The sequence below is a fragment of the Aulonocara stuartgranti genome (genome assembly GCF_965226115.1).
Source record: "Aulonocara stuartgranti genome assembly, chromosome: 10".
In the NCBI taxonomy this organism is placed as follows: domain Eukaryota; kingdom Metazoa; phylum Chordata; class Actinopteri; order Cichliformes; family Cichlidae; genus Aulonocara; species Aulonocara stuartgranti.
Genome location: NC_138946.1, coordinates 32,988,254 through 33,012,414, shown reverse-complemented (window position 1 = coordinate 33,012,414; position 24,161 = coordinate 32,988,254). Strand labels below are relative to the sequence as shown.

Below are 24,161 nucleotides of genomic sequence, written 5' to 3'. Positions count from 1 at the left end.
ATTACTTAAAGCACAAATAAGAAACATCACCTGCAAATTAGTTTCACAGATAAATAAATTATACTCCAGACAGAAACAGTGTTTCTGTTAAACACTGTAAAACTGTCCCGTTACACTGTGACACTTGGCAGAATATCATTAAAGACAAGTGACAGTCTACAAATTATTTAACATATTTTTAATTAAAACTAATTTTCAACTTCTCTTCTCCATGAGTTTATCATAATCTCCTGTTAATCTAAGCTTAAACTAGCTGTCAGACACTAACATGTAGTCTATTAAACAAAACCAAAGTGAAATGTCACACTGTGAAATATGAAAGTAAGCTATACTGTACAAAGGCTGGTGACAGTGACATGGCTGCTGAATACAAATATCCTTTCTTCACATGGTGCAGAGAGGAGGTGGAAGCCACACACAGAGCCATTACATAACCACCAACGTCCACTCAGTGCTCGACGGGGCCCAAGGAGCCACGATGCAAAGACAGGTTATACAACAATGTCCAAGGCCAAGGATATAAAGCACCCGCATGACCTCACAGGCCGTGCGCTTATGTGACAGAAAGATGGAGAAAGAGACAGATTGTGAGTGCAGACAGGGTTCACAGTGTGAAACACCGGTCTGCACTGTAGCATCGCTGCTACTAGTCAGCATATGACTGGGTAACAATAAAGCCTGTGTCTCCAAGGTCGATGTGTACTTGGTACAAAAAAACAGACAATGTTCAAAACACTTTCCTGTCATATCATGAAGCTAAACTCTGTATTTATAAACAAACCAAAACCAAAATATTTTTACAAAAAACATGAAAACATAGCAATGTGATGTTCATATGCGCTCAGCGCCTCTGGACATAGTTATTGGTCTGCATTTTACTGAGCAACAATACCTGATATATGGCAGAATGGCTCTGTTTTAGCACCCCTCATATAAATCTTTTAATAGTGGAGAGCATATCTATGTACAGAGCAGGTGTTAATGACAGTAAATATGACTCTGATTAAATCAGGGGGAAGTTGAGGTGAAGCAGGTGTGCAGCACATGTGGCGAGGCTAAAGCAGCTTATATACAATGCTCTATGTGAGCTTTACTGAATGGATCTAAGTGAGGGCGACTCAGCAGATTCAGTTCAATTTTATTTATATAGCACCAAATCACAACAACAGTCGCCTCAAGGCGCTTTATATTGTAAGGTAGACCAGCGGTCCCCAACCCCCGGGCCTCGGACTGGTACTGGTCCGTGAGTCGTTTGGTACCGGGCCGTGAGAGTTGAGGCTCAGGTGTGAAATGTCTGGTTTTCAGGGTTTTTATCGGTTTTCAGCGTTATTTTGTTATCGTTTTTATCAATAACTCGGTTTTCCTGGGTCTTTTCACGTGTGTTATGAATAAATCTTCTTTTTTTCGGTACCGGTACTAGTTTTATTTTGTTGTATTTATCCGCGACACCTTAAAGGCCGGTCCGTGAAAATATTGTCGGGCATAAACCGGTCCGTGGCGCAAAAAAGGTTGGAGACCGCTGAGGTAGACCCTACAATAATACCAACACTCCCGAGGTGTAATATTTTACGTTAGGTGACACATCGTCAACATGTTACGCTTGTTTTTCCTATTTAAAAAAAGCCATTAGGGCATTCATGTGACTGTAATAAAATAATCTTTGCAAAATAGTTTTTAGCATTAACCCCTTACTCCAACAGATAACTTAAATTTACAGGTGAAATCGTGAAGAAAAAAATGTAGCCACTCGATTCTCATCTTCAGACATCAGTGGATTAAAAAGTCAACTCGTATCTCATAGAAATTGTGATTTTATTAACTAACGTCAAAGCTAGTCTGCACCTGACGATAAAAGATCCAAATTTAAACACCCCCTTCTGGTGAAAGTGAGTTCAGTTATTGGTGACTAAAGGTTGTGCACTGCTGTACGTAGGCTGGACCGCCTAGAATCACAAGTACACGAAGAAAAGAAGAGCTGTGCATTTATTTTGTGATGTTCATGGCGAGACTCCTGTGAGAAGAAGGGGAAACGTGGTGAGGAAACTCCTGCAAGGCCGACATGATGCCTTCAAGTGGTTTTTGATATCCAAACAACACTTTCAAAATCAAAAAAAGGCAGCTGGAACCACAGGAGAACCTGCAGCTTCTGCTCGGAAAGTGGTTTAAATAATAAATACAGGTATAATTTATTAAAGGGCTTTTTGTGGTTCTTTGTGGCTGAACACAGCTCTTGGTTGGTAGTTCATTACCACACCGACTGCAGACGGCCCATGCACCTACAGAGAGTTCCTGTATCCTGGTGGAGGCAAGTTTGTGGTACGTCTGTGGTTACTGTTGCTTGTGCTGTTGTTGGTGCGTCAGCAGCCCTGGAGAAGAGCTGAAGTGAAACGGAGAGTTAAAAACAACAACAAGTGTCCACCACAGTCACTGTCTGTGCTTTTCATGCTGTATTTCTGATTCACGATGTTTCTTCATGCTTTTTCTGTTCCTGGTGAACTCCAGAACGGAAGAAGGGTCACTCCCCTACTTGTTATGGCCAACTTGTCAAGCAATCAGCTTTTCAAGTGCACACAGCCAAGCTACACGCTGTGAGGGTGTTGGAGGAATGCATGGAAGCATGCATGCACAGGTTGCCTCTCTGTAGACAAATATCCAAGCATACAGAGACAACAGAAGTAAAGCTGCTCTGGAGGGCTCACTCTGCTGACCCGCCGTGACTGAGAGGATGTGCGGAGAAAGCCCTCGTCACAACGGCCAAACGCTGGCACCGACCGTGGTGGAACCGCGCCAGGGTACAGTACTGCTGAGCTTCATGCAAATCTGCCCGTATGTGGAGAGCACAATTCCGACCTCTCCCAGCGGGAGAGTCATCAGAAAATGCTTTCAAACAAACGGCTGCAAATTTCTGCACCGTGGAATCAAACAGTGCTCAGCTATATTAAAAAAGCATGATGAGGTGTTACTGGCAGGCCAGAGAGAACAGGACACAGGCCAAGGCCAAGAATAATGGTTTATATGTACAAAGACTGAAGGTTTGGATGGAGGAGTAGAATGAGGTGAGCAGGGGGAAGATGAGGGTTTGGATCTTCTATTGAAATCTGAAATCCTGAGGATGCTGTTTCACTGCTTCCTCTGAAAATGGGAGAAGAACTGCTCTATGCATCTGTCCACTCAAATCACAATGAATCCTAACATGCCCAGAGGTTATTACAGTTGAGTAATTAATTACTAAATTAGTAGAAAATAAATCTCCAGCAACCCATGTGTTAACCTTTAACTTCCCTGTATTGATGCAGCATGTTGTGGACCTTTGCTCCACCTTGTTCTGTAAGCTGTAAGTACATTTGCCCACTGAGACTGCTAAGCCTAATTTATGTGCAGTTGTCACTGATGGACATCCTGACTCCTGATTTTACAGCAGCACTGGCCATACATCAAGACCTGGCTGCTTTCTGCCAGAGTAATCCAGGGAAATTGACCTTCCCACGCACCACAGCTCCACTTCCTCACCGTGTTTCTTGGTGTGTCAGTGAGTGCAACGGCGGCTGTAAGTTAACGCATCCTACGTCCTCTGGGACCAGTTGGCTCCCTCTCAATCTTACAGCCGTAGCTTCTCAGGGGTCCAGTTGAAACTGTACATTGCAATCATCAATCACACAGGCGCAGTTTTAAATCTTCACAAAGTGATGCACTAAACTAATGTTGCAAGTTTTTGGCTAAAGGCTGGTTTCAGTTTTTAATGTAATCAGTGTTTGGTTCAGGGTTAGGGCTAACTGCAATGCTAACTTACATAATTCATTCATACTCAGAATCAAATCTGGGGATATTTCCTTGTACATTCGCTGTAATCAGATATGAAAAAATCAGATTAGAGTGGTTATATAAGACACCCAGCTTTAGTGGGCAGCACTCTGAACTGACAGTTTAGGATTACATTTGGGCAACAATACTTGGAAATCTGTCACCGCTAAAGAATGCAGCAGTTCAGAAGAAGCAGTTCAGTTGCATTTTGGTTGTTCTGTGGACGTGACATGAGAGATAAACTGTCTTTAAGTCTGAACATTACTGTCTTAGAAAACAAGGTTTTTATTTGCCCAGGTGAGAAACAGGAGAGAGGACATGCAAAAGAAGGGCACTGCGTTAATAAATGCGTTGAATGACAGTAACGTGGCGTAAATTCAAATTAAAAATGTACTTCCTCAGTCGTCTTCTCATCTTTTCTGAACTCGATGAACCTGCTCTACCTGCCTCACTCTCAGCGATGAAACCGCATCGGTGTTCATCTTCTCGACAGCTCTGCCTGATCTGCTCTTTGGATGTCTTTTGTTAGTCGACACAGTTGCACAATGCAACAAACAACGCTGTCAGCATGAAGAGCAGGCTTTGTCTTTTACAGTTTTTGCAAACACTAACCACACAATAACAAAGAGTCTGACAGCAGCCACTGCCTGAAACTCGAGACTTATTTTCATGCATAAAATGACATTTTACACATAATGCGACGAGTTGGCGTTGAAATGACGGTGGGATGGGCTTTGGTTGAAAATGCTGCACCAAGTCGGGGCAAGAAAAGGAAAAACTGTTTCCAATGAAAAGAACTGCAGAAGCCTTGAGCATTTTCCCAGGTGCACTGCAGAAAGAGCGTCTTTGTGTTCGGCACGCTGTCTGGTAAAAATAAAGGTTCAAAGAAATGGCAAGTGCCCACATCAGAAAAGAGCTGAGGGCTTCGTGTTTCACTGGCCCGCGGTGATAGGGAGGGCTGACTTTACACATGATTAGCCAAAGTGACGATTGCAGATGTTAACTGATGTTAGTGTCTTCTAATAAAACAAGAATACTAAAAGAGTAACAGATGATTCTTTGTATTGCTTATCCTGTATCTAAGGCTCGTGCTAACTTTATATTCTCTAACTCTGTTGTATTGACTTGTCCAATTGAGGTTTAGTACAAAACAACACCAGCATGTTTTGATGGCTTAATTGTCTGTTTGGTCAGACTTGAGAGCAAATAATTATGGAAAGCAGCTAAAACATTTCATCCTACTGATGCTGTTTTTTTGCTAAGGCTCACTTCTCTGAATTTCTACTACTGAAATGAAGAGTGTAAGGTGACATTAGTGATGAAGTCAGCTGATTGAAATAAACACTAACGCAGATCCAGCATTACAGTGGATTTATACTTCTGTGTTAAATCCACGCTGTAGGTACGCGTAACTCCAAATCCTTCTGAAACCCTACGCTGTAATCTGACATGCACCTCCCCATAAATGTAACACAACCAGCACAGTTATAAATGCTGACATCAGCCACTTGTGTAGGCTCCAATGAAGACTCCACATGGAGTCACCACAGAAACATAATTCAGGTATTAGTGCTTGATTTTACCTTTCATATCTGTCCACCAGGGTCTGATTGGGATGGTGAGTACAACATCACCATGACAACTATAAGAGGGATGTCAAACTCCTTTAACCTTATGAGCCACATACCGTCTGCTTTGTGTGAAACTCCTTTTCTTTTAGTGTAAAGAAGTTTAACTACCGTATTTTCTGCACTATAAGGCGCACTTAAAATCCTTTAATTTTCTCAAAAATCATCAGTGCGCCTTATGTATGAATTCTGGTTGTGTTTACTGACCTCGAACCGATTTTATGTGCTACACGGCGCTCAAAAATCTGTCAAAAATGTTTTATTCCGACTTTGGTAAGCTAGGAAGCCGCGCCGCTTGATGGATTGTTGGAGCATTAGGGCTGCTGTAGTCAGGAGCCTCTCGGAGGAATCTGGGTCCTAAACTCCGTCTGTTTCAGGTCCCAAAGTCAAACGAACACTGCAGCATCACTGAGAGTTAAAAAATGTCTAAATTCTTTCATCTTTAATAAAATGATCAGCGTTGCTGCTTTAGCAGGTGTAACAATTAAGTTTAACATCCAGGCATCCATGAAAACAGAATTTATTACATTTAACAGAGTTAGAAGTTAGCAGGAAGTTAGCTCGCTAGCTTCCACCTAAACATGATATAGCATGTTCTGAATGAGAGATTTCTGAACAAATTAAAACGTACAGCTCTGCTATCACTTCCAACATAAATGAAGACAGGAAACTAAACAGCAGTGACTTTTGTAGGGTTACTGAAGTTGGGCTAGCTGGTATATAATGATGTGCAACATGATTGCTAGCTACACAGCTATGTTAGCATAAACACAGTGAAGCTGGAGGATGAACGCTAATGCTTATAATCTGGTGCGCCTTATGGTCCGAAAAATACAGTACACATGTTTTCCCTGAGATATCTTAGCATTAGAAAACGAAGTACAATTCCAGCAGTATGTCTCAGTTTTTCTGCACAACACAGAAATGCTATTCTAGTAAATGAAAGAAATCTGTTACTACGACTCCCTGGGCTTAAACTGTGAAAATGAATAAATATGTAAAATTACAGGAGAAGTTCTGACAAGTCATTATAAAACAGGAAGTTTTTGCTAATTCACAGAAAACGTCCTTTGTTTTGGACCCACTGTAAAAAAATAAATAAATTTCCATAATAATGACAGGAAGACTTAACAGAAGAACGAGGCTCAAGTGGTCAGGGGTGAGAGGAGGAAGAAGCCTGAGGATTCATCCTCTGGGATATCAGCAAGTTAACAAAATCATTTGGGAAAGCTTGAAAGATGTAATGGATACCATGTTGTTCTCACACATGTAATACGAGCACAACTCAGTAATTCAGCTCTTGATTTAAAGTCACATATTTAACTCTGGAGGAAGTATTTTTGCAAGAGACAGGAAACAGCTTTGTGATGTATTCAGCCAAGCAATTTTTTTTAAATAACATAAAAGAAGATGGAGCTCTTCACTATGCATTTTAGGAGTTTTTATGAACTGGATACCCACCATGGCATTAAATTTTGAAAGTTAAACAGTCTGTTACTCTGTCAAGTAAATGCAAAGGACAATTCCAAGTGTAGCTACATATCTGTCTGACATCATATAAGAACAGAGATGTCCATAGTGAATTTTGAAGGTTAAAATTCAGTTTTACATTCATGAAAACTGTAGTTATAAAGCAGTTATAAAGGATTGTATTTGTTCAGCCACATAGCCATGTGTTAAAGGCCTGCTTAAAAACATATCAAGAACTTGAAAACATAATTTGAAGCAAATTTCTTTCAGTGTTTTTGTGCAAACACTGTGTGTGTGTGTGTGTGTGTGTGTGTGTGTGTGTGTGTGTGTGTGTGTGTGTGTGTGTGCATACAATCTGTGGCATTAACCCACAGCTGACCTGCTTTGAGTCTCTACTGGCAGAGGAAGACAGCGAGCCGACTGGGCTTCTGCTTGTCACAGTGCAGCCATTTCATGCCGTGCGGGGGAAAAGCCCTGGTCTGTACCCTGCTGATGCTTAACAACACAGGCACGCCAGCAAGGCACCAAACAGCTGTAAGGCTCCCTCAGTGATCACACACAGCACCACTCACCTCTGCCAGCAGAGTCTCACTTCAGCCAGGCTCCCTCTAAAAGCCCAAACCTGCATCCCGTGACAGCTCTGAGCCAAGACTCCCGATTTAGGAGTATACTGTGAGAGGTGTTTAAGATAACACGAAGAACAGAATGTTGAATATTCTACAAAATCGGCGTATAGCACAGCAGTATCCTCCATAGGACTTGAGTATAACATATATAGAGTATCAGCTGAGGCATGTGTACAGTGGCTTAGACGTGCATGACTTGATGTTCATCTATCCACCAGTCGCCATCATCACCATCCCTCAGGAACATTGCATAGCAGTACAGAGATTAGACTCATAGAACTAAACACAACAGCGCTCGACAACAATTGCACCTTGACCTTTCCACTCAGCTTAATTACCTTCAGTGGAGAAAATACAAGTTGACCGCTGTGTAATGCATTTGCATGCTTTGACTGAATTACACTGTGAAACAACTTCTCTGTTAGTCACCCCCAATTAAGCTCTGTGTTCTGATGATTATCACACCTGCAATGCAACCTCAACAAAGCTTCTCATAGAGACCCATTCAGGAGGGTTTCCTCTGTGGAAAGGCCTCCTGCTCATTTCCCTTTGATTTCAGGTTTGTATCCAGCTGTGCAGCTAATAATGGACTATATAAAAATGATACATTAGATTCTTTATTCGCTTTGTTTGTTTTGTTTGTGGTGGTGTAAAGGATGGAAAGGTTCCCTCACCTTTGACCCAGAACTGGGTAAATATTGAGGCTCAGTTAAATTTTTTTTTGCAAGTCTGCATTTTAAAAGACAAAAATATGAATGCTTGAAGAAAATGGGACAACTCTTGGCTAAAAAATAATGATTAGTAAGGATGCACAATTAGATCAGCTTTTAAATTGTAACTAATTTCACTTTGTGAACATTATTATACCCATAACAACATCTGAACCCCTTCCTTAACAGATATTCTTGCAGTTAGCAGTGTGATCACAACTGTCTTTCTGAATTGACTTTATGACAATGATATTTCTTTAATGTCAGCTTTGACCCCTTTGACCCTTCACAGGGCTCTGAGGCCTTCAGCACCCTCTCTCTCTCTCTCTCTCTCTCTCTCACACACACACACACACACACACACACACACACACACACACACACACACAGTGACAGGCACTGTATTAACTTACTTGTAGGAGCTGCCGCCTGAAATCTCCTCTTTGATCTGTTTGTTCACGGCGTCCGCCGCCCTCCCTCTGCCCTCTCCATCCCCCTTCAGGACCACTTTCTTCTCCCCCTCCTTCTTGCTGACGCGCTTTTTCCTCTCCTGGCCCTGGAGCAGGTCCTTCTCCTGGACCTTGTCGGCTATAGCGCTTTTTTCAACGCCGCTGTCCGCCTCCGCCACCACCACGTGCTTTTTTGGGTACTTGGACCTAGCCGGTGTGCGATCTTCTCCCGCGGGGGCGCTCGGAGGCGGTTTGGGTATCCAGGGGTGATCGTACCTCTTCGGGATGGGCCAGGGCTTGAAGTCCTTCTGGTACTGGGTCTCACTGTTGAACGGTGTTTCCGGTTCGTGGTACTGGTTCTTGGGCTTACAGCTCGGTTCGGGACGCACTTTCCAGTGCTTAAAGTCCTCGCGCATCACAGAGCTGCACACGCGCTCCTCGGAGACGCACCTTCGCGGCGCGCGTGCAGTCGGAACGGCGCGGCTTTCTGCGCGAGACGGCTGCGTTTCTATAGCAACTCGGGCCTGGGGAGGATGTAGCTGCGGCTGCAGCTGGATGTGCTGCATCTCGGAGACGTCCGTGTATTTGGAGAAGACCAAAGGCACCGCAATGTCAGCCTTGTCCAGCTGGTTCCAGAAGCGGGCCATGCAGCACGCCCTGCTGATGCAGGGCCACGCCATGGTGAGCCGAGCTCACAGCTCCGCTACAGCACGGTGTCCCGCGGCTCGGACAGGGGGGAGACGTTAGTCCACTCTGTGCTGTCAGTGAACCAAGATGTCCGAGCTTCACGGAGGGATGCGATGCTGTCTTTGGCGTTAAATTTGCTTCGTGTGGAAACCCATCGCGCTTTCAGGGAACACAGCTGCAGAACTGAACGACTTTGTTTTGAGGTTTTTCTTTTTCTAACAGACGTCCTCTCCGCGTCTCTGTGTCCTCTGTGTCCGTGCGTCCTGCTACATCACTCCACGGCAGGGCTCTGCAAGCAAACACGGCCCCGCCTGCCCGCTCAGCATCCCAGAGACACTAGCCGAGGATGCACTTAGACGTCACGTTAGAGACAATCTAAAGAGGACTTCCGGTGTAACCTGCATTGTAAAAGCTCTTCCACCGTTTCGAAGCAGCGCAAATTGAAATACACCTCAAAGAAAAATAAACATATTAGAGGGATTTATCTTGTGTGTCGACAGGCTCCTATTAATAAACAGAATATCTGAGGGGAGCTACAAACACTGAAACACCGGCTCCCATTGAGACTATTGTGAGTTTCCTGTTAGTGCCGGGCTGATAAACATGCTGAGCTTGACGAACGGTTTGTTTTTACGCACCTGACCTACAGGAGGGTCATCCATCTTTTTATTTTTATTATTTTAGATATCATTTCATTTTCAAATAAACGCTTTGGTTCATTGCATATTTTCAATATTATTTACATGAATGTCAGTAAATATTAAGTCAGGTAATGCTGCAGTTCTATGCATGATTATAAAAGTATAAAAAAACAGACAGTATTGAAGGGAATTTTAAATAAAGGAAGGTTTTTATTGATTCTTTCTCATATTCTTTAAAATAAAGCCATCACAGCACTCATTAAATAGGCCAGTGATTCATGCAAAGTCTCCTCTGTGACAGAGCATATCGTCATTTGCAGATTGTGCCAACAACAGCAGAATACATGAATAATGCCGACTCCTTACATGCCCCGAGGGCCTGTCTCAAACCGGACTTTAGTTTAAGACATCAGAAAAACACATTGTTTGAACGGAAGCCTTATACAGTTCAGCTGTTAAGCTTTACAGACATGACCATTGATTTTTAATTCCTATTGTATTTGCTATTATTATTTGTTAGTGGGTGCAAGTGAAAACTGATTGAGTAAGAGAGATCAAAGTGTTAATGAGGTAATTAGGGTAGATAATAAATAATTTATGAGGATGTAATCAAATAGAAGAAAGAAGAAAGCCAATAAAACCCACTGATCCAGCAAATGTCAGCCTAACTCATTAGAAAAAAGATAATGTGCATAGATTACAGTCCTATCAGTGCGTTGCTTTGTGACACAATGCATAATCTGAATCATCTATATGCTCCATCCACACCTTTGATGATCCCTTTGTTAATTTCGGTGTGTGTTTAGCTCACTTAGCTTAGCTACTGTTGTCCAGACTAGGTGTCTATTTACCTTACCTTTTGGAAATAGTTTTTAAGCTTTTATGCAGCGCTGACATAGACCCCATGTGACAAGAAATGTATAATTTTTTCTAACAAAAAGATGGAGCCTTTACAAATATAAACACTTATATGCATACAGCATGGCCATGCTAGCCAGTGATTGCCTTCAATGCTCTGCAGGAAGTCCACAGCTTTGTGGCTTGTTGTTCTTTGCTGGGGATCTCTGTGTAGTGCATTACTTGCTTGTTCAAAAGTCAGATTGCATAGATATGGACTGGCAAATCAAAGTCTTTGCTAAGCTTTTGAGATAAGCCGGTCAATAGGAAATGCTGGTGGAGAGGTGACAGGAGCAGACTTTGGACCTCCTTCTCTCGCTCTTCCTCTTTGCCTCCACTGCAGCGCCGTGGTTTGGATTTCTTCTCTTGTGGAAATCATGAAAATTAATTTTGCCCCCATGGCTATACCCCTACACAGGAGACTGCAGACTGCCATGGTGCTGCAGTGGGTCTTCACCTTCCTTGGTCTGGGTGAGTGTTGACTTTTCTGTGTGAGTTAAATTGGGAAACCTGTAGATGATGGAAGGATGCAAGAATGACTCTGCTAAAGAAGTAAAAGGATAAATGAAGATTTTCACATTAATATTATTGTTGTGAAACATAAACATGCTTGTTTAGCTGCTTTTGATAAAGTCACAATTAGTGCAAAACAGAGAGAACCTTTGTTTTACGTGAGCTGTAGTTCTGCATGGCCAGAAGAGGGAGCCAGACAGAAGAGCATCCATCCAAGTCATTTCATCCGCCTGTTGTTTTTGTAGTTCTGGAGAACAGAGCTCCTTAATTCAGGTTTCCAAGCTTTTTTATTTTTTGACACAGCCACAGAACCCTGTTAATATTTGCTGCCACACTTTATCCCACTGGCTCTGTTCAAGTTTACATTTGTATTCTTAGCCACTTCACCATCTCTGTAACTAGTTTATGAGCTCCCTGGTGCAGCAGGTGATACAAGTCATTCATAGCTAGGTTTGTGATAACTAGTATTTCAGTGTCCATGCTAAACACGAGCTTTGATTATTTGCCTTCATGCTATTTGTCTTTTTTCGCCAAGAGAGATTAAAAATATTGATTCGAAGCGTCCTGAAAGCAATAAAAATGAGAGTGATAGCAAATATACAGTTATAAAACCAAGATTGGCACTTCTAATACATATCTGTAAATCTGTAAAGGACTTCAAGACTCTGAGATGGTCTCCCCCCAGAACAGAGTCCAATTTATGCATACGCTATCATGGCTAACTCTGATATAGTTACCAATCATTTAGTGTCTGTTGTGTTAGTGAATGTCCTTCTCGTCTCAGCACCCACCTGCATCTTCCTGTTCTTTTACCTGATGTTCACTCGCTACTGGCTGATCAGCGTGCTGTATGCTGTCTGGTGGTACTTTGATTATGACACTCCTGCACGTGGAGGCAACAGGTCGCCCTTCCTGTGCAGCCTCAAAGTTTGGGAATACATGCGTGATTACTTTCCCATCAAGGTAAGAGAAAGCTTTAGACTTCTTGTTTTTGCGTCATCTATTTTTTGTGCAGGCACATTGCTTCCATAAGGAGACAGAAAATCAATATGTGGAGGATTCGCTTGTGCAAGAGAGTAGGACATCAGAACATCTGCCAGGTCATCTGATCTAATCTCCAGCCTGCAATGAGGAATGCTTCTTATCTATGTCCTTGGCAACAAATGATCCACAGATGGAGGACACTCCTCTGTTTCCTGTTGTAATTAGGTACTGTGACAGTGTTATACAGTGATAAGTGACACTCATAGCTAAATATATGAGTTAAAAAATGTGCATACACTACTGGTCAAAAGTTTTAGAACACCTCAACCTTTTTGCAATTCCAGTCGTTCAAGTCCAATGAAAAGGTAAGAGGTGAACAGCCAGAAATAAAAAAAAAAAGGTAAGGTTACCCAAAACTGAACAATCATGTCCATTTCAGAATTCTACAAAAATACCTTTTTCAGGAACAACATGTGTTAATAATTTAAAGCTGTTCTGCAGCAATGAAGGTTGATCAAGTCTCGAAAGCTGGTGCTACTAATTCCTACAGGTTTCCAACTTTTCTGGATTACTTACAGCCTCTTCTGTCTGCATGAAAGCCGTGCTGGAACACACTGTGGTACCAGGCCCTCGTGAGCATCAGTTGAACAGTATTGTACTGCTGAAAGTAGTGTGTTGCTACAAAAATGGTGAGAAAAAGGTGATTAACAATGGAAGAGACACAGACCTTTATAACACTTAAAAATAGGTCTGTCCTACAGAGAAACTGCAATGAAAGTCAGGTGTCGGTGACTACAGTTTCCCTAAACATCAGAAGAAACTGGAGCAAAATCTGACAGGTAGAGGTCTGCAGACCCAAAGACACAACTGAATCAGAGGACTGAGTTAACAGCTTGGGTGATAAGGGGCTCACGGGACAACAGTAGTCGTAGTAAGCAAGTCTCAGTTTCAACTGTGAAGAGAAGACTTCAAGCTGCAGGTTTGACAGAACAATGCTAAAACATCAGAATAAGACAAGGAGGCTTGTCTGGGCCATGAAACACGGCCACTGGACTACTGAAGACTGGAGGAAGGTATTATGGATGGATGAATCAAAATTTGAAATCTTTGGTTCATCAAGCAGGATCTTTGCAGGCGAGTAGATGAAAGGATGGTTCCAAGTCCAAGCTGTGCCAGAACTACCTCAGGAAAAAAGAACAAGATGGTGAGCTTGAAAACAGCAGCACAGTCTCCAGACTCAAACCCCATCGAGCTGGTTTGGGATTAACTGGACAGAAGAGAGAAAGCAAAGCAACTTACAAGGTCAACATTTATGGGAACTTCTGCAACAAATATGGGAAAAACTTTCTGAAGAATATTTGATTTCTGTCGTAGAAAGAATGTCACGGGTGTGTTCAGCTGTTATATCTGCTAAAGGAGGCTACTTTGAGTCAGAAGTCATTTCTGTTTTTTTAACTCCAGTTGCTTATTTGTACTTGGCTTTCATTTCAAGTTAAATGAGACATTAAACTGCACAACTTTCAATTACAAAAATTGGAAAAATTGTGTTCCAAAACTTTTGACCGGTAGTGTATTCATTCAATACTAAAAAGTCTAATAAAAATCCACATCTCAATAAAAATATTTCAAATATTTGTTTGTTTTGAAAGAAGATAAACAAACTGAAAGCATAAAAATAAAACCAAAAGCCCAGGGACCAACACCAGAGCACAAAGCGGGGGAACAGTCGTACATAACAAAATAAAGACAGGACTATATACACACAAGGGGCTAATTAGGGGACGAAAGAACAGCTCGGTGAAACTTACTTGATAAGGAGAAAAAGGGAAAAAAAGAAGAGACAAGACATGAGGGACAAAAGACTACCAAAATAAAACAGGATGTAATCTGATATAAGGTTAACACAGAGATGGAGACGTGACAAACTACAGGAGCACACAGAAGTATGAAGTGAAACTCAAAGAATGAAATATGAACCACAAGCAAAAACTAAATTGTCAAAGGTAAAAAACTAAAAAATAAACTGAGAAGGCCTGAGAATATAAGTGTAATGAAGCCAACCAGAAAACAGGAGCTATTAGGAAAGAATGTAAAATGCAAAAGAACTTAAAACTCAATAAACGCAGGAATCAAAAAATAATATGAAACTGAAACGTGGGTGAAAAACCCACGATCCATGAGAGAAGCTGCTGTAAATAAACGCTGCGTTGCCAAGCCCTGATTGTGCGTTACAGGCTCCCCTCTTGTGTTACATCACGCCCTCTTGTGACAGCATGGATGAGTAGTATTTTGTCTACACGACTATGAAGTGACTCCTGGCTTATTTTTTTAACCATGACAAATAACGGCAGAAGACCTTTTCTGTGAAATTCACAGAGAACAAAAACTCTATTAACAACATCTGCTTCATTACATGGATCGACTGCTCGCCCCTGGATGTGACTGATACTTTGGACCGAGCTGATAAGACAACGTGAAACAACAATGAAGCTGTTGTTGTTTTAGCACAAACCCCGTATAAGTGTTCATAAAGACTTGCTAAAAAACATTTATACTGAAGTTTATTTGTTTGGGTTTTTATTCTATGGGTGGATTCCTTAAAATTACTTTAAATAAATGTTTCACTGAAATCTAAAACTTATGATTACTAAAAATAATCATAAAGATCAACTTATTTTCCTCCTAGAAAGCTTTACATCTTAACAGAAAGTGATTGTAGATGTTTCATTTTGAAACTATCTGTAGTGCTGTAAGTGGGTCATATCTGTCTTTACGTGAAGAAGCCCTCGAAGCTATGCATGAAAACACAATAGAAACTGACCAGTATATTTGCTCAAGTCATTGGCTATTATTGTCCAATAGACGAGCAATATGAAAGCTTGTCCTTTATCTATAGGTCAGCTATGTCAACGTGCAGTCGGCCATAAAATATGTCACACTTGGGGCTCCTTGGATTAGAAACATGATCGTGATACATTTAACAAAAAAATACAATACTGAAAATAATTTTAAATACAGTGACATGAATATTAATAATAAATACAACAAATAGTATCGGACACAAAATCACTAAAACTTTGTCTGCACATCAATAATAATAATAACAAGTAATACACACACACACACACACAGAGGCCTGGGAGCTTGAGGGTCCTGCGCAGTATCTTAGCTGTTCCCAGGACTGCGCTCTTCTGGACAGAGATCTCCGATGTTGTTCCCGGGATCTGCTGGAGCCACTCGCCTAGCTTGGGAGTCACCGCACCTAGTGCTCCGATTACCACGGGGACCACCGTTACCTTCACCCTCCACATCCTCTCGAGCTCTTCTCTGAGCCCTTGGTATTTCTCCAGCTTCTCGTGTTCCTTCTTCCTGATATTGCTGTCATTCGGAACCGCTACATCGATCACTACGGCCGTCTTCTTCTGTTTGTCTACCACCACTATGTCCGGTTGGTTAGCCACCACAATTTTGTCCGTCTGTATCTGGAAGTCCCACAGGATCTTAGCTCGGTCATTCTCCACCACCCTTGGGGGCGTCTCCCATTTTGACCTCGGGACTTCCAGGTTATACTCGGCACAGATGTTCCTGTACACTATGCCGGCCACTTAGTTATGGCGTTCCATGTATGCCTTGCCTGCTAGCATCTTGCACCCTGCTGTTATGTGCTGGATTGTCTCTGGGGCATCTTTACACAGCCTGCACCTGGGGTCTTGCCTGGTGTGATAGACCCCAGCCTCTATGGATCTCGTGCTCAGAGCTTGTTCTTGTGCTGCCATGATTAGTGCCTCTGTGCTGTCTTTCAGTCCAGCTTTGTCCAGCCACTGGTAGGATTTCTGGATATCAGCCACCTCCTCTATCTGCCGGTGGTACATACCGTGCAGGGGCCTGTCCTTCCATGATGGTTCCTCGTCTCCCTCCTCTTTCTTGGGTTTCTGCTGCCTGAGGTATTCACTGAGCACTCGGTCAGTTGGGGCCATCTTCCCAATGTATTCTTGGATGTTCGTTGTCTCATCCTGGACTGTGGTGCTGACACTCACCAGTCCCCGGCCCCCTTCCTTCCACTTAGCGTACAGCCTCAGGGTGCTGGACTTGGGGTGAAACCCTCCATGCATGGTAAGGAGCTTTCTTGTCTTTATGTCAGTGGCTTCTATCTCCTCCTTTGGCCAGCCTATTACCCCAGCAGGGTACCTGATCACGGGCAGGGCGTACATGTTGATGGCCCGGATCTTGTTCTTACCATTCAGCTGACTCCTCAGGACTTGCCTGACCCTCTGCAGGTACTTGGTGGTTGCAGCTTTTCTAGCGGCCTCTTCATGGTTCCCATTCGCCTGCAGGATCCCCAGGTACTTGTAACTGTCCTCTATGTCTGCAATGTTGCCGTCTGGTAGTTCAATCCCCTCAGTTCTGACTACCTTCCCCCTCTTTGTTACCATCCGACTACACTTCTCCAGCCCAAACGACATCCCGATGTCATTGCTGTATAGCCTGGTAGTGTGGATCAGTGAATCGATGTCTCGTTCACTCTTGGCATACAGCTTGATGTCATCCATGTACAGGAGGTGGCTGACAACTGCTCCGTTCCGTAGTCGGTATCCGTAGCCAGTCTTGTTAATGATCTCACTGAGGGGGTTCAGGCCTATGCAGAACAGCAGTGGGGACAGAGCATCTCCTTGGTAGATCCCGCACTTGATGGTGACTTGTGCTATGGGCTTGGAGTTGGCCTCTAGTGTTGTACGCCACATCCCCATTGAGTTCCTGATGAAGGCTCTTAGGGTCCCATTGATCTTGTACAATTCTAGGCATTCCAGTATCCAGCTGTGGGGCATTGAGTCATAGGCCTTCTTGTAATCAATCCAGGCAGTGCACAGGTTGGTCAGTCTGGTCTTGCAGTCTCGGCTGACTGTTCTGTCTACCAGTAGCTGGTGTTTTGCGCCTCTGGTATTCTTGCCAATTCCTTTCTGTGTCCCGCTCATGTATTGACCCATGTGCCTGTTCATCTTAGCCGCTATGATGCCTGACAGGAGCTTCCACGTGGTACTGAGGCAGGTTATTGGTCGGTAGTTGGAGGGGACCGGTCCCTTCTTGGGGTCCTTGAGGATCAGGACTGTCCGGCCTTCGGTTAGCCATTCTGGGTGTCTCTTGTTAACTAGCAACTGGTTCATTTGTGCTGCCAGGTGCTCGTGGAGTGCAGTCAGCTTCTTCAGCCAGTAGATGTGAACCATATCATATATATATATATATATATATATATATATATATATATATATATATATATATATATATATATATATATATATATATATATATGGTAAATGGCCTGTATTTATATAGCGCCTTACTAGTCCCTAAGGACCCCAAAGCGCTTTACATATCCAGTCATCCACCCATTCACACACACATTCATATATATATATATATATATATATATATATATATATATATATATATATCATTAGAGGCCTCGTGTGAATATTTTGAATTTCATATATTAAATAATTTCTTAGAAAAAAATTTCTAAGAAAAAAAACCAAGAATGTTTTGTGCCATCTAGTTCAAACTGAATTCTGCCCAGCATCATCTGACTGCCACATTGGGCCCGAAACAAGGAGTCCGTGTGAGGGTAGAGAGAAGATGTGTTATTTAAAGTTTCCTAATTCCTTTCATTAGTGTGTTTTTGCCCACCGTTTCTAATACACCGTCACCAGCTCAGGCTGAAAGCTCACCAGCTGATGTGAGTGTCTTGGTTTCTAAAAGGACAAAAATGCATGTAGACGAGATAGTGACGCAAATTCAAATGTATCTGAAGGCAATTACAGAGGCACACATGGCGTCATTTTCAGGCTACAAAACATATTTTTGCATCTTTATGACGATAAACCACATTTAATCCTGACGCCACCACCAAGTTACCAAGTCCTGAAGTTGTCAGTGGTTATGGAAAAGCACTTTCTCACAAGTGATTTGGGGTGATACTCCTGTGTAGCCCACAGACTTTATCTGCCATGATTGTCTTCCCACAAAACTTCCCCAGGGTACATCTATGAATACCTTTCCACTAATGCAGCGGAAGATGCAGTGTGGAGCTAGGTCCACCTGGGAATTTGGGAAAAGTAGATATTTATCCTTTTGAAAACTATCTTGGCAGGAATGATAGAAACACAGATTATGTAACGATGAAGGCTCGACAGCAGGTCTTGGTGACACTACGATAGACACTTCGCTTACTTAGTGCCTAAGTAAGCGAAGTGGAACTTAGGCACTGGAGCTAATGTGGAACTGGAGCTAATGTTTAACTTTGGGAGCCACCTGCAGCAGGTCTCCACAGCACGGACACCAACAATCAGCTCCACGAAGGTCCAGTAACATGACTTGCTTATATAAGCTTTACTCACAACCTTCATGTGATCTATTACAATCTGAGAAAGCTTTAAAATCTGTGTGAATGCACCCTTATTCATTAAGAAATAATAAAGAGAAAACATTACTGGAAAAACTGTATCAAATGACTGAAACTGGTTCTGAGATGATTGCCTGATAAAAGAAAAGTGTTGTCTTGAGTATGAATCTCACGCACAGATCAGTGAAGGGAGTGCTTATTTTTAGCGGACTAAACAAACGACATCATGGAGCTTTTCACTTGTGTCGCTTCAAACATTACAGAGAAATATCACTAAGTTTGCGAGGATTGATCACAAACACAGTGGCTCATAATTTACTTGCCAAAGAGCAAAATAAGCTGCATAAGCAGCTCAATGAAGCTCCAACCAATGGAGAAGAGCTGGGGAATGAATTCAGAGACTCAGCATCCGTCTATATTCACCAATTCCAACAAAAAGAACATCTCCAGCATTAAAGGAGAATCCCAAGAAAAAGGTTTGAGACAGAGCTGCTTATCTTCCTCGAGATTTTATTGTTGATAATCAGAGAGTGTTTTTTATTAAATATTGCTAATATCCAGTGTTTCTGTGACACCAGAAGTCTTTTACCTTGCAAATAGCAAGATGACCTTTGTCATGTGTAAACACTGGCACATCTCTTTAACCTTCCTGCCAAGTGACAAATATATGGAAGTACAAGATGTTCATTTCAACTTTTATATAAACTTGAAGTGAGCAACCCTGGACACTTATCGCCTTTGGAAACACGATGGGCCCCCATTGTGCTCACCTTTTAGTATTATATTTTATTAAGTGCTTTTTTCACGTGAATAAAGGGTAGCTCCTCAAAACCCAGCTGAAATCTTCTGTACTTTAAGATGTGAGCCACAAACACTTTGGAAGACAGCCCTGGTCCAGTTGGCAGAACACAGCTGTGAAGTGGAAATTTGAAGCATTGCAAAAGTCTTTCAGTGACTCAGCAGACATCCACTGCAATCATTAGGCACGCTTCTGAAATCACTTTTGAAACTCAGAATATTTCCATATTTATTCTAGAGTTATGTTCGGGAGACATCTATGTTAGCCAGCATTAAAAAGAAAAAACAGGTAACATTTATGTTTAAAAGGTTTCAGGAAGATATTTTGTTTTCATGCTGTAAAACCTTCTATGTGCATGAAGGGTTAGAAAACTTGAACCTGCCAAACCTCTGCAACGTGCTCCTTATCTCTGTTTGAGGCTACTTTCTCCATGTAACTATTAACACATCACACCTGAATCTCTGACCTCCTGGTTGGCAGTAGAGTAGCGCTGTGGGCAGTGCCAACTGTATTTTGACCTTTCTAACAGTGTGCTGGGAGCCTAGAATGCTAAAAGCTAAATGAAGGGAAGGTGCTCCTAATATCTGAAAAACACTGCAAGTGCAGTATTTTTTATTCAAACGGTCCTGGTTATTTTCTGGCACATGAGCATATTGCAGAACCTCTCAGACAAGTCAATGATTAATTGTTCTTCACTGTTTTTACCATTTCTCCTTCATTTTTGTGTAATGAAATTTGGTACATGCAGGATATCCCCTGATTCCTTTCATCAAGTGCTGCGCTGAAATTAGAGGTGCATGTATTCATGCTTTAACTTTAGGCCCTACTTAAAAGATAAGGAACTGTTGTTTGCTTGCATCAAGCTGAATTTGAAACATCTTGTAATGTCAGTTATGTTATTTGTGTTTTATTTACATGATGACACCAATCAGGGTCATTTTAACCCCAATATAAAATATCTGAAATAAACAGACAACCAGCCAAAAGTGTCATGTAACAGCATCAGCTCTCCTTTTCATGACCAGAGCATGTCCCAGCTCAGCTCTCAGGTAAAGTAGGTCCAGTGACACCTTCAGTATTTTTACTTACTTTCTTTAGGACTCTTGGCTGGAGTTAATAAAGCTACATAAGCCCTCTAGCATTCCAAAATATTACTATTTTTTTTAAAAACAAAACAGCATCAGTAGATGTGAACAGACTAAAAAAGGCATAAAAATGAGGATTAATAGATAATAAAACACCTGTGCAACATGATAAAACATGTGTGTATCTCTGGGATCCAGTTGGCATTAGACACAGTTGTGATGTGGAAACTTGAACTCTGCATTGCATAAAATCTGGACGACGGAGGCAATAGTGGGCAGAAAATGTCTACTGGAAGCTTGAATGTGAAGACATGTAATAAAACAATCGCAGTCAGAAAATCTTTTGCAATACCCAGCAATGAAATTGCTGTGAAACAGTTGCTAAACTTCAACAGAACGAGGAGGAATTATACAAGTGGAGCCTCTGGTCATTTTTAGTCTCTGGTTGAACTCTGGTTGAACGGGCTTCTGGGCCTAGCCTGCACACTTTGTAAAGGAAGGAAATGTCCTATATGTAGAGTTTAGAGAAGAAATGCGTCGTTGGTACAGCTGATAACAAAACGTGAAAAATAGCTTGAAAAAAGAAAACAGCTGGACGCCTCCAGGAAGATATTCATGGTTATATGTGCTATATAAATACATTTTGATTTGATTTGATTTGATGGTTCATCCAAGAGGCTTCTTAGGTTATAAAAATGGTGGTGAGTCCAAGTTATTAAACCCTGAGTGGTGCTCGTCCCCTGAGGCGCGTTGATCTGCTATTGATCATGTGGATCATCACATCAGCCTACGTGTGAAAAAATGTGTGGGCCATTTCATTTTAAACTTCAATAACAGAACTTAAGGATAAATACATAAATAAATAATTTAAAAAACAAACAAAAACAAAACAACAACAATTTTATTACTTTTTATGCTCACTGCTGCCATCCTGGATTGTTAACTTTGGGAGGCAACAAAGCTGGAGCTGGTAGAGCCTGCAGTGACTTTCTGAGTTGAGGGAGATACCAGTTAAAAATTCTGACTCGGGGAAACCACTGCGTGACCCTGGCCCACCCCATCACATGACCTATTCTTTCACGAATGTTTGTAGAAGCAGTCTGCATGCCTAGATGATTGATTTTACACACCTGTAGCCATGGAAGTTATCGGAAAACTTAATTCAATGATTTGGATGGTCTGGAATATTTTTTAAAACATAGTGTTCGCTCAGTGTTTTCTGTTATATCTCCTTGTGTCAACCCCATAAGTTAAGTTAATGTATGTGTCTGCATTTCCCAGTTTAGCTATGACTGATTTCCTGTTTTTTTGTGTGTTCAGTCTTACTTCGCCCCGCCTCGTTGTCTGGATTATCTGTACCTGTGTCTTGCTTTCAACCTAAGTGAAAGTTTGTCGTTTTCCTGTTGTTGGGTTTTGGGGTTTTTGCAGTTTAGGTCCCCCTTCTTGCTATTCATGTCAAATATGGCCAGATCTATGAAACCACACTTGCAATATACCATTTACTTGTAGTATATACTGTATAATATTTATATATTTATGATGCTTTTTGTGCAGAAATACGGGCAATTTCAAAGGTTTCACATACAGTACTTCATCCTGCCAGTGTGGCTGTTAAAGTCATACCCAATCGAGTCCTGAAGCCTCAGGCAGGGGAGATGAGGGAAGGTTCAGAGGGTCAAAGACATTGTGTTGAAACTGAGATATTGAGGCACATGTTTGGACTGCAGCCAGAGCCAAGCAACTGCAACGCAAAGTCCAAAACAGCTCTTAGGCTGATGAGGATTAAACGATTTACCATGTTTCTGGTGGCCATTATCATCCCGAGTATGTCTGCATGCACTCTTGACTATGTATACATCTACAAATATCATCTTTCCCCTCCCTTCAGTTGGTGAAGACGGCTGACTTAGATCCCAGGCATAACTACATCCTTGGCTTCCATCCCCATGGTGTGCTGGTGGCAGGAGCCTTTACCAACTTCTGCACCTACTCGACAGGCTTCAGACAGCTGTTTCCAGGCATCACCAGCTACCTGCTCATGTTGCCTCTTTGGTTCAGAGCTCCATTCTTCAGAGACTACATCATGTGTGGAGGTTTGAGCTATTGACATTTCAATCATATTTCCCATTCTTCTTTTTTATGTATGTTAAAATAAACATATTGTATTTGAACACTTTAAATATTTTTTCCTTCTGTTACAACATTGCAGGCCTGATTCCTTCAGACAAAGAGAGTGCCACTTATCCACTCTGCAAAAAGAAAGGTGGAAATGCTATTGTGATAGCTGTTGGAGGGGCACCAGAGGCCCTTGATGCCCACCCAGGCACTTTCAATGTACTCTTGGCCCATAAAAAAGGCTTCATCAAAATGGCCATGGAGTATGGGTAAGATCAGCCACCCCTGAGGCAATGTGGAAAATTCTGCTCCATCTACGCCTCTGAAATGGTTTTGTTTATTAAAAAGATTGTCAATCTATTCATTTTAGGGTTTTTTTGTAGCTTGACTCCTGAAACTTATTCAAGTGACTTGCATGGAATTTCCTGGGAAAGCGCATATTCTGCTATGAGATCAGTTAGAAATAAGAAACCAATAGAGCTCAACCATTTTTTCCCAGAGCTCATCTGGTACCAGTCTTCTCTTTTGGGGAGAATGAAGTGTATGACCAGGTGGAAAACCCGAGGGGAACCTGGCTTCGATGGTTGCAGGAAAACCTGCAAAAGATCATGGGTGTCTCTCTTCCTCTCTTCCATGCACGAGGCATTTTCCAGTACTCCTTCGGCCTTATGCCCTACAGAAAACCTATCAACACAGTAGGTGAGTAAGCAGCTTTACTCCACCATCACTACGTGCAGCTGGATGGATACTTGGGCAGCAGTGTATATTAACACTCTAAAGGCCTAATAGATATCTTCCCTCAGGTAAAAACATATAGTAAAGCATCCTTGCACTTCCCAATAAGTTTTCAACTTTGTGAGAAGTAACTGACGTCACTGAGTTCAGTTTCGGTGCATGTGAGTAATGGCGATCAGATATAGAGGGAGATTCGCTGTGAGAACAAACACACCGTCCTTTGTAACTGGCTGGCACGCAGTCCGCACGCTCAGTAAACATCTTAAACATACTGTAACTAAACAAAGTACATAAAGCACTTTGTCACATCTCTGCAGTTGGGCGGCCAATCAAAGTGGAGAAGAAAGCAAAGCCAACTGCCGAGGAACTTGATGCCCTCCACCAGCTGTACATGGATGAACTCAGCAATCTGTTTGAGGAGCACAAAGGCAACTATGGAGTAGACAAAGACACACACCTGAACTTTGTCTAAAGTGCAACAAGGCCTGGGTGGAATTGGACGCCTCTTTGTAAAGCTCTGGTGCTGCAGATTCTGTACACCTGCTCACAGCTCATCCTTTAACTAAAGACAAAGTGATTGTTTGTACGCTCGCACCGGGCTGAGCAGGAGCTCCATGTGACTCA

At 42.2% G+C, this 24,161-nt stretch overlaps 2 protein-coding genes across 4 annotated transcripts in view; one reads left to right on the top strand and one right to left on the bottom strand.

Moving 5' to 3' along the window:
• Positions 1 to 10,199, bottom strand: part of map6a (microtubule-associated protein 6a) — a 23,251-nt gene extending 13,052 nt beyond the window's left edge. The window contains exon 1 of one of the 2 annotated variants that reach the window (XM_082549603.1): positions 8,649 to 10,199. In XM_082549603.1, coding sequence (XP_082405729.1) covers positions 8,649 to 9,364 — 716 coding nt within the window. In that variant the 5' untranslated portion in view covers positions 9,365 to 10,199. The remainder of the gene's footprint in view (positions 1 to 8,648) is intronic. The other variant, XM_082549604.1, reaches the window with a different exon arrangement.
• The window catches only part of mogat2 (monoacylglycerol O-acyltransferase 2), a gene marked incomplete at its 5' end in the record, with an annotated part of 27,564 nt that extends 3,407 nt beyond the window's left edge, over positions 1 to 24,157 (top strand). Inside the window, 6 exons of one of the 2 annotated variants that reach the window (XM_082549611.1) lie at positions 11,287 to 11,380; positions 12,207 to 12,385; positions 22,576 to 22,780; positions 22,897 to 23,071; positions 23,302 to 23,501; positions 23,855 to 24,157. In XM_082549611.1, coding sequence (XP_082405737.1) covers positions 11,287 to 11,380; positions 12,207 to 12,385; positions 22,576 to 22,780; positions 22,897 to 23,071; positions 23,302 to 23,501; positions 23,855 to 24,009 — 1,008 coding nt within the window. In that variant the 3' untranslated portion in view covers positions 24,010 to 24,157. Of the gene's footprint in view, positions 1 to 11,286; positions 11,381 to 12,206; positions 12,386 to 22,575; positions 22,781 to 22,896; positions 23,072 to 23,301; positions 23,502 to 23,854 lie in introns of those variants that run through there. The other variant, XM_082549610.1, reaches the window with a different exon arrangement.
• Between the last annotated feature and the right edge of the window lie 4 nt (positions 24,158 to 24,161).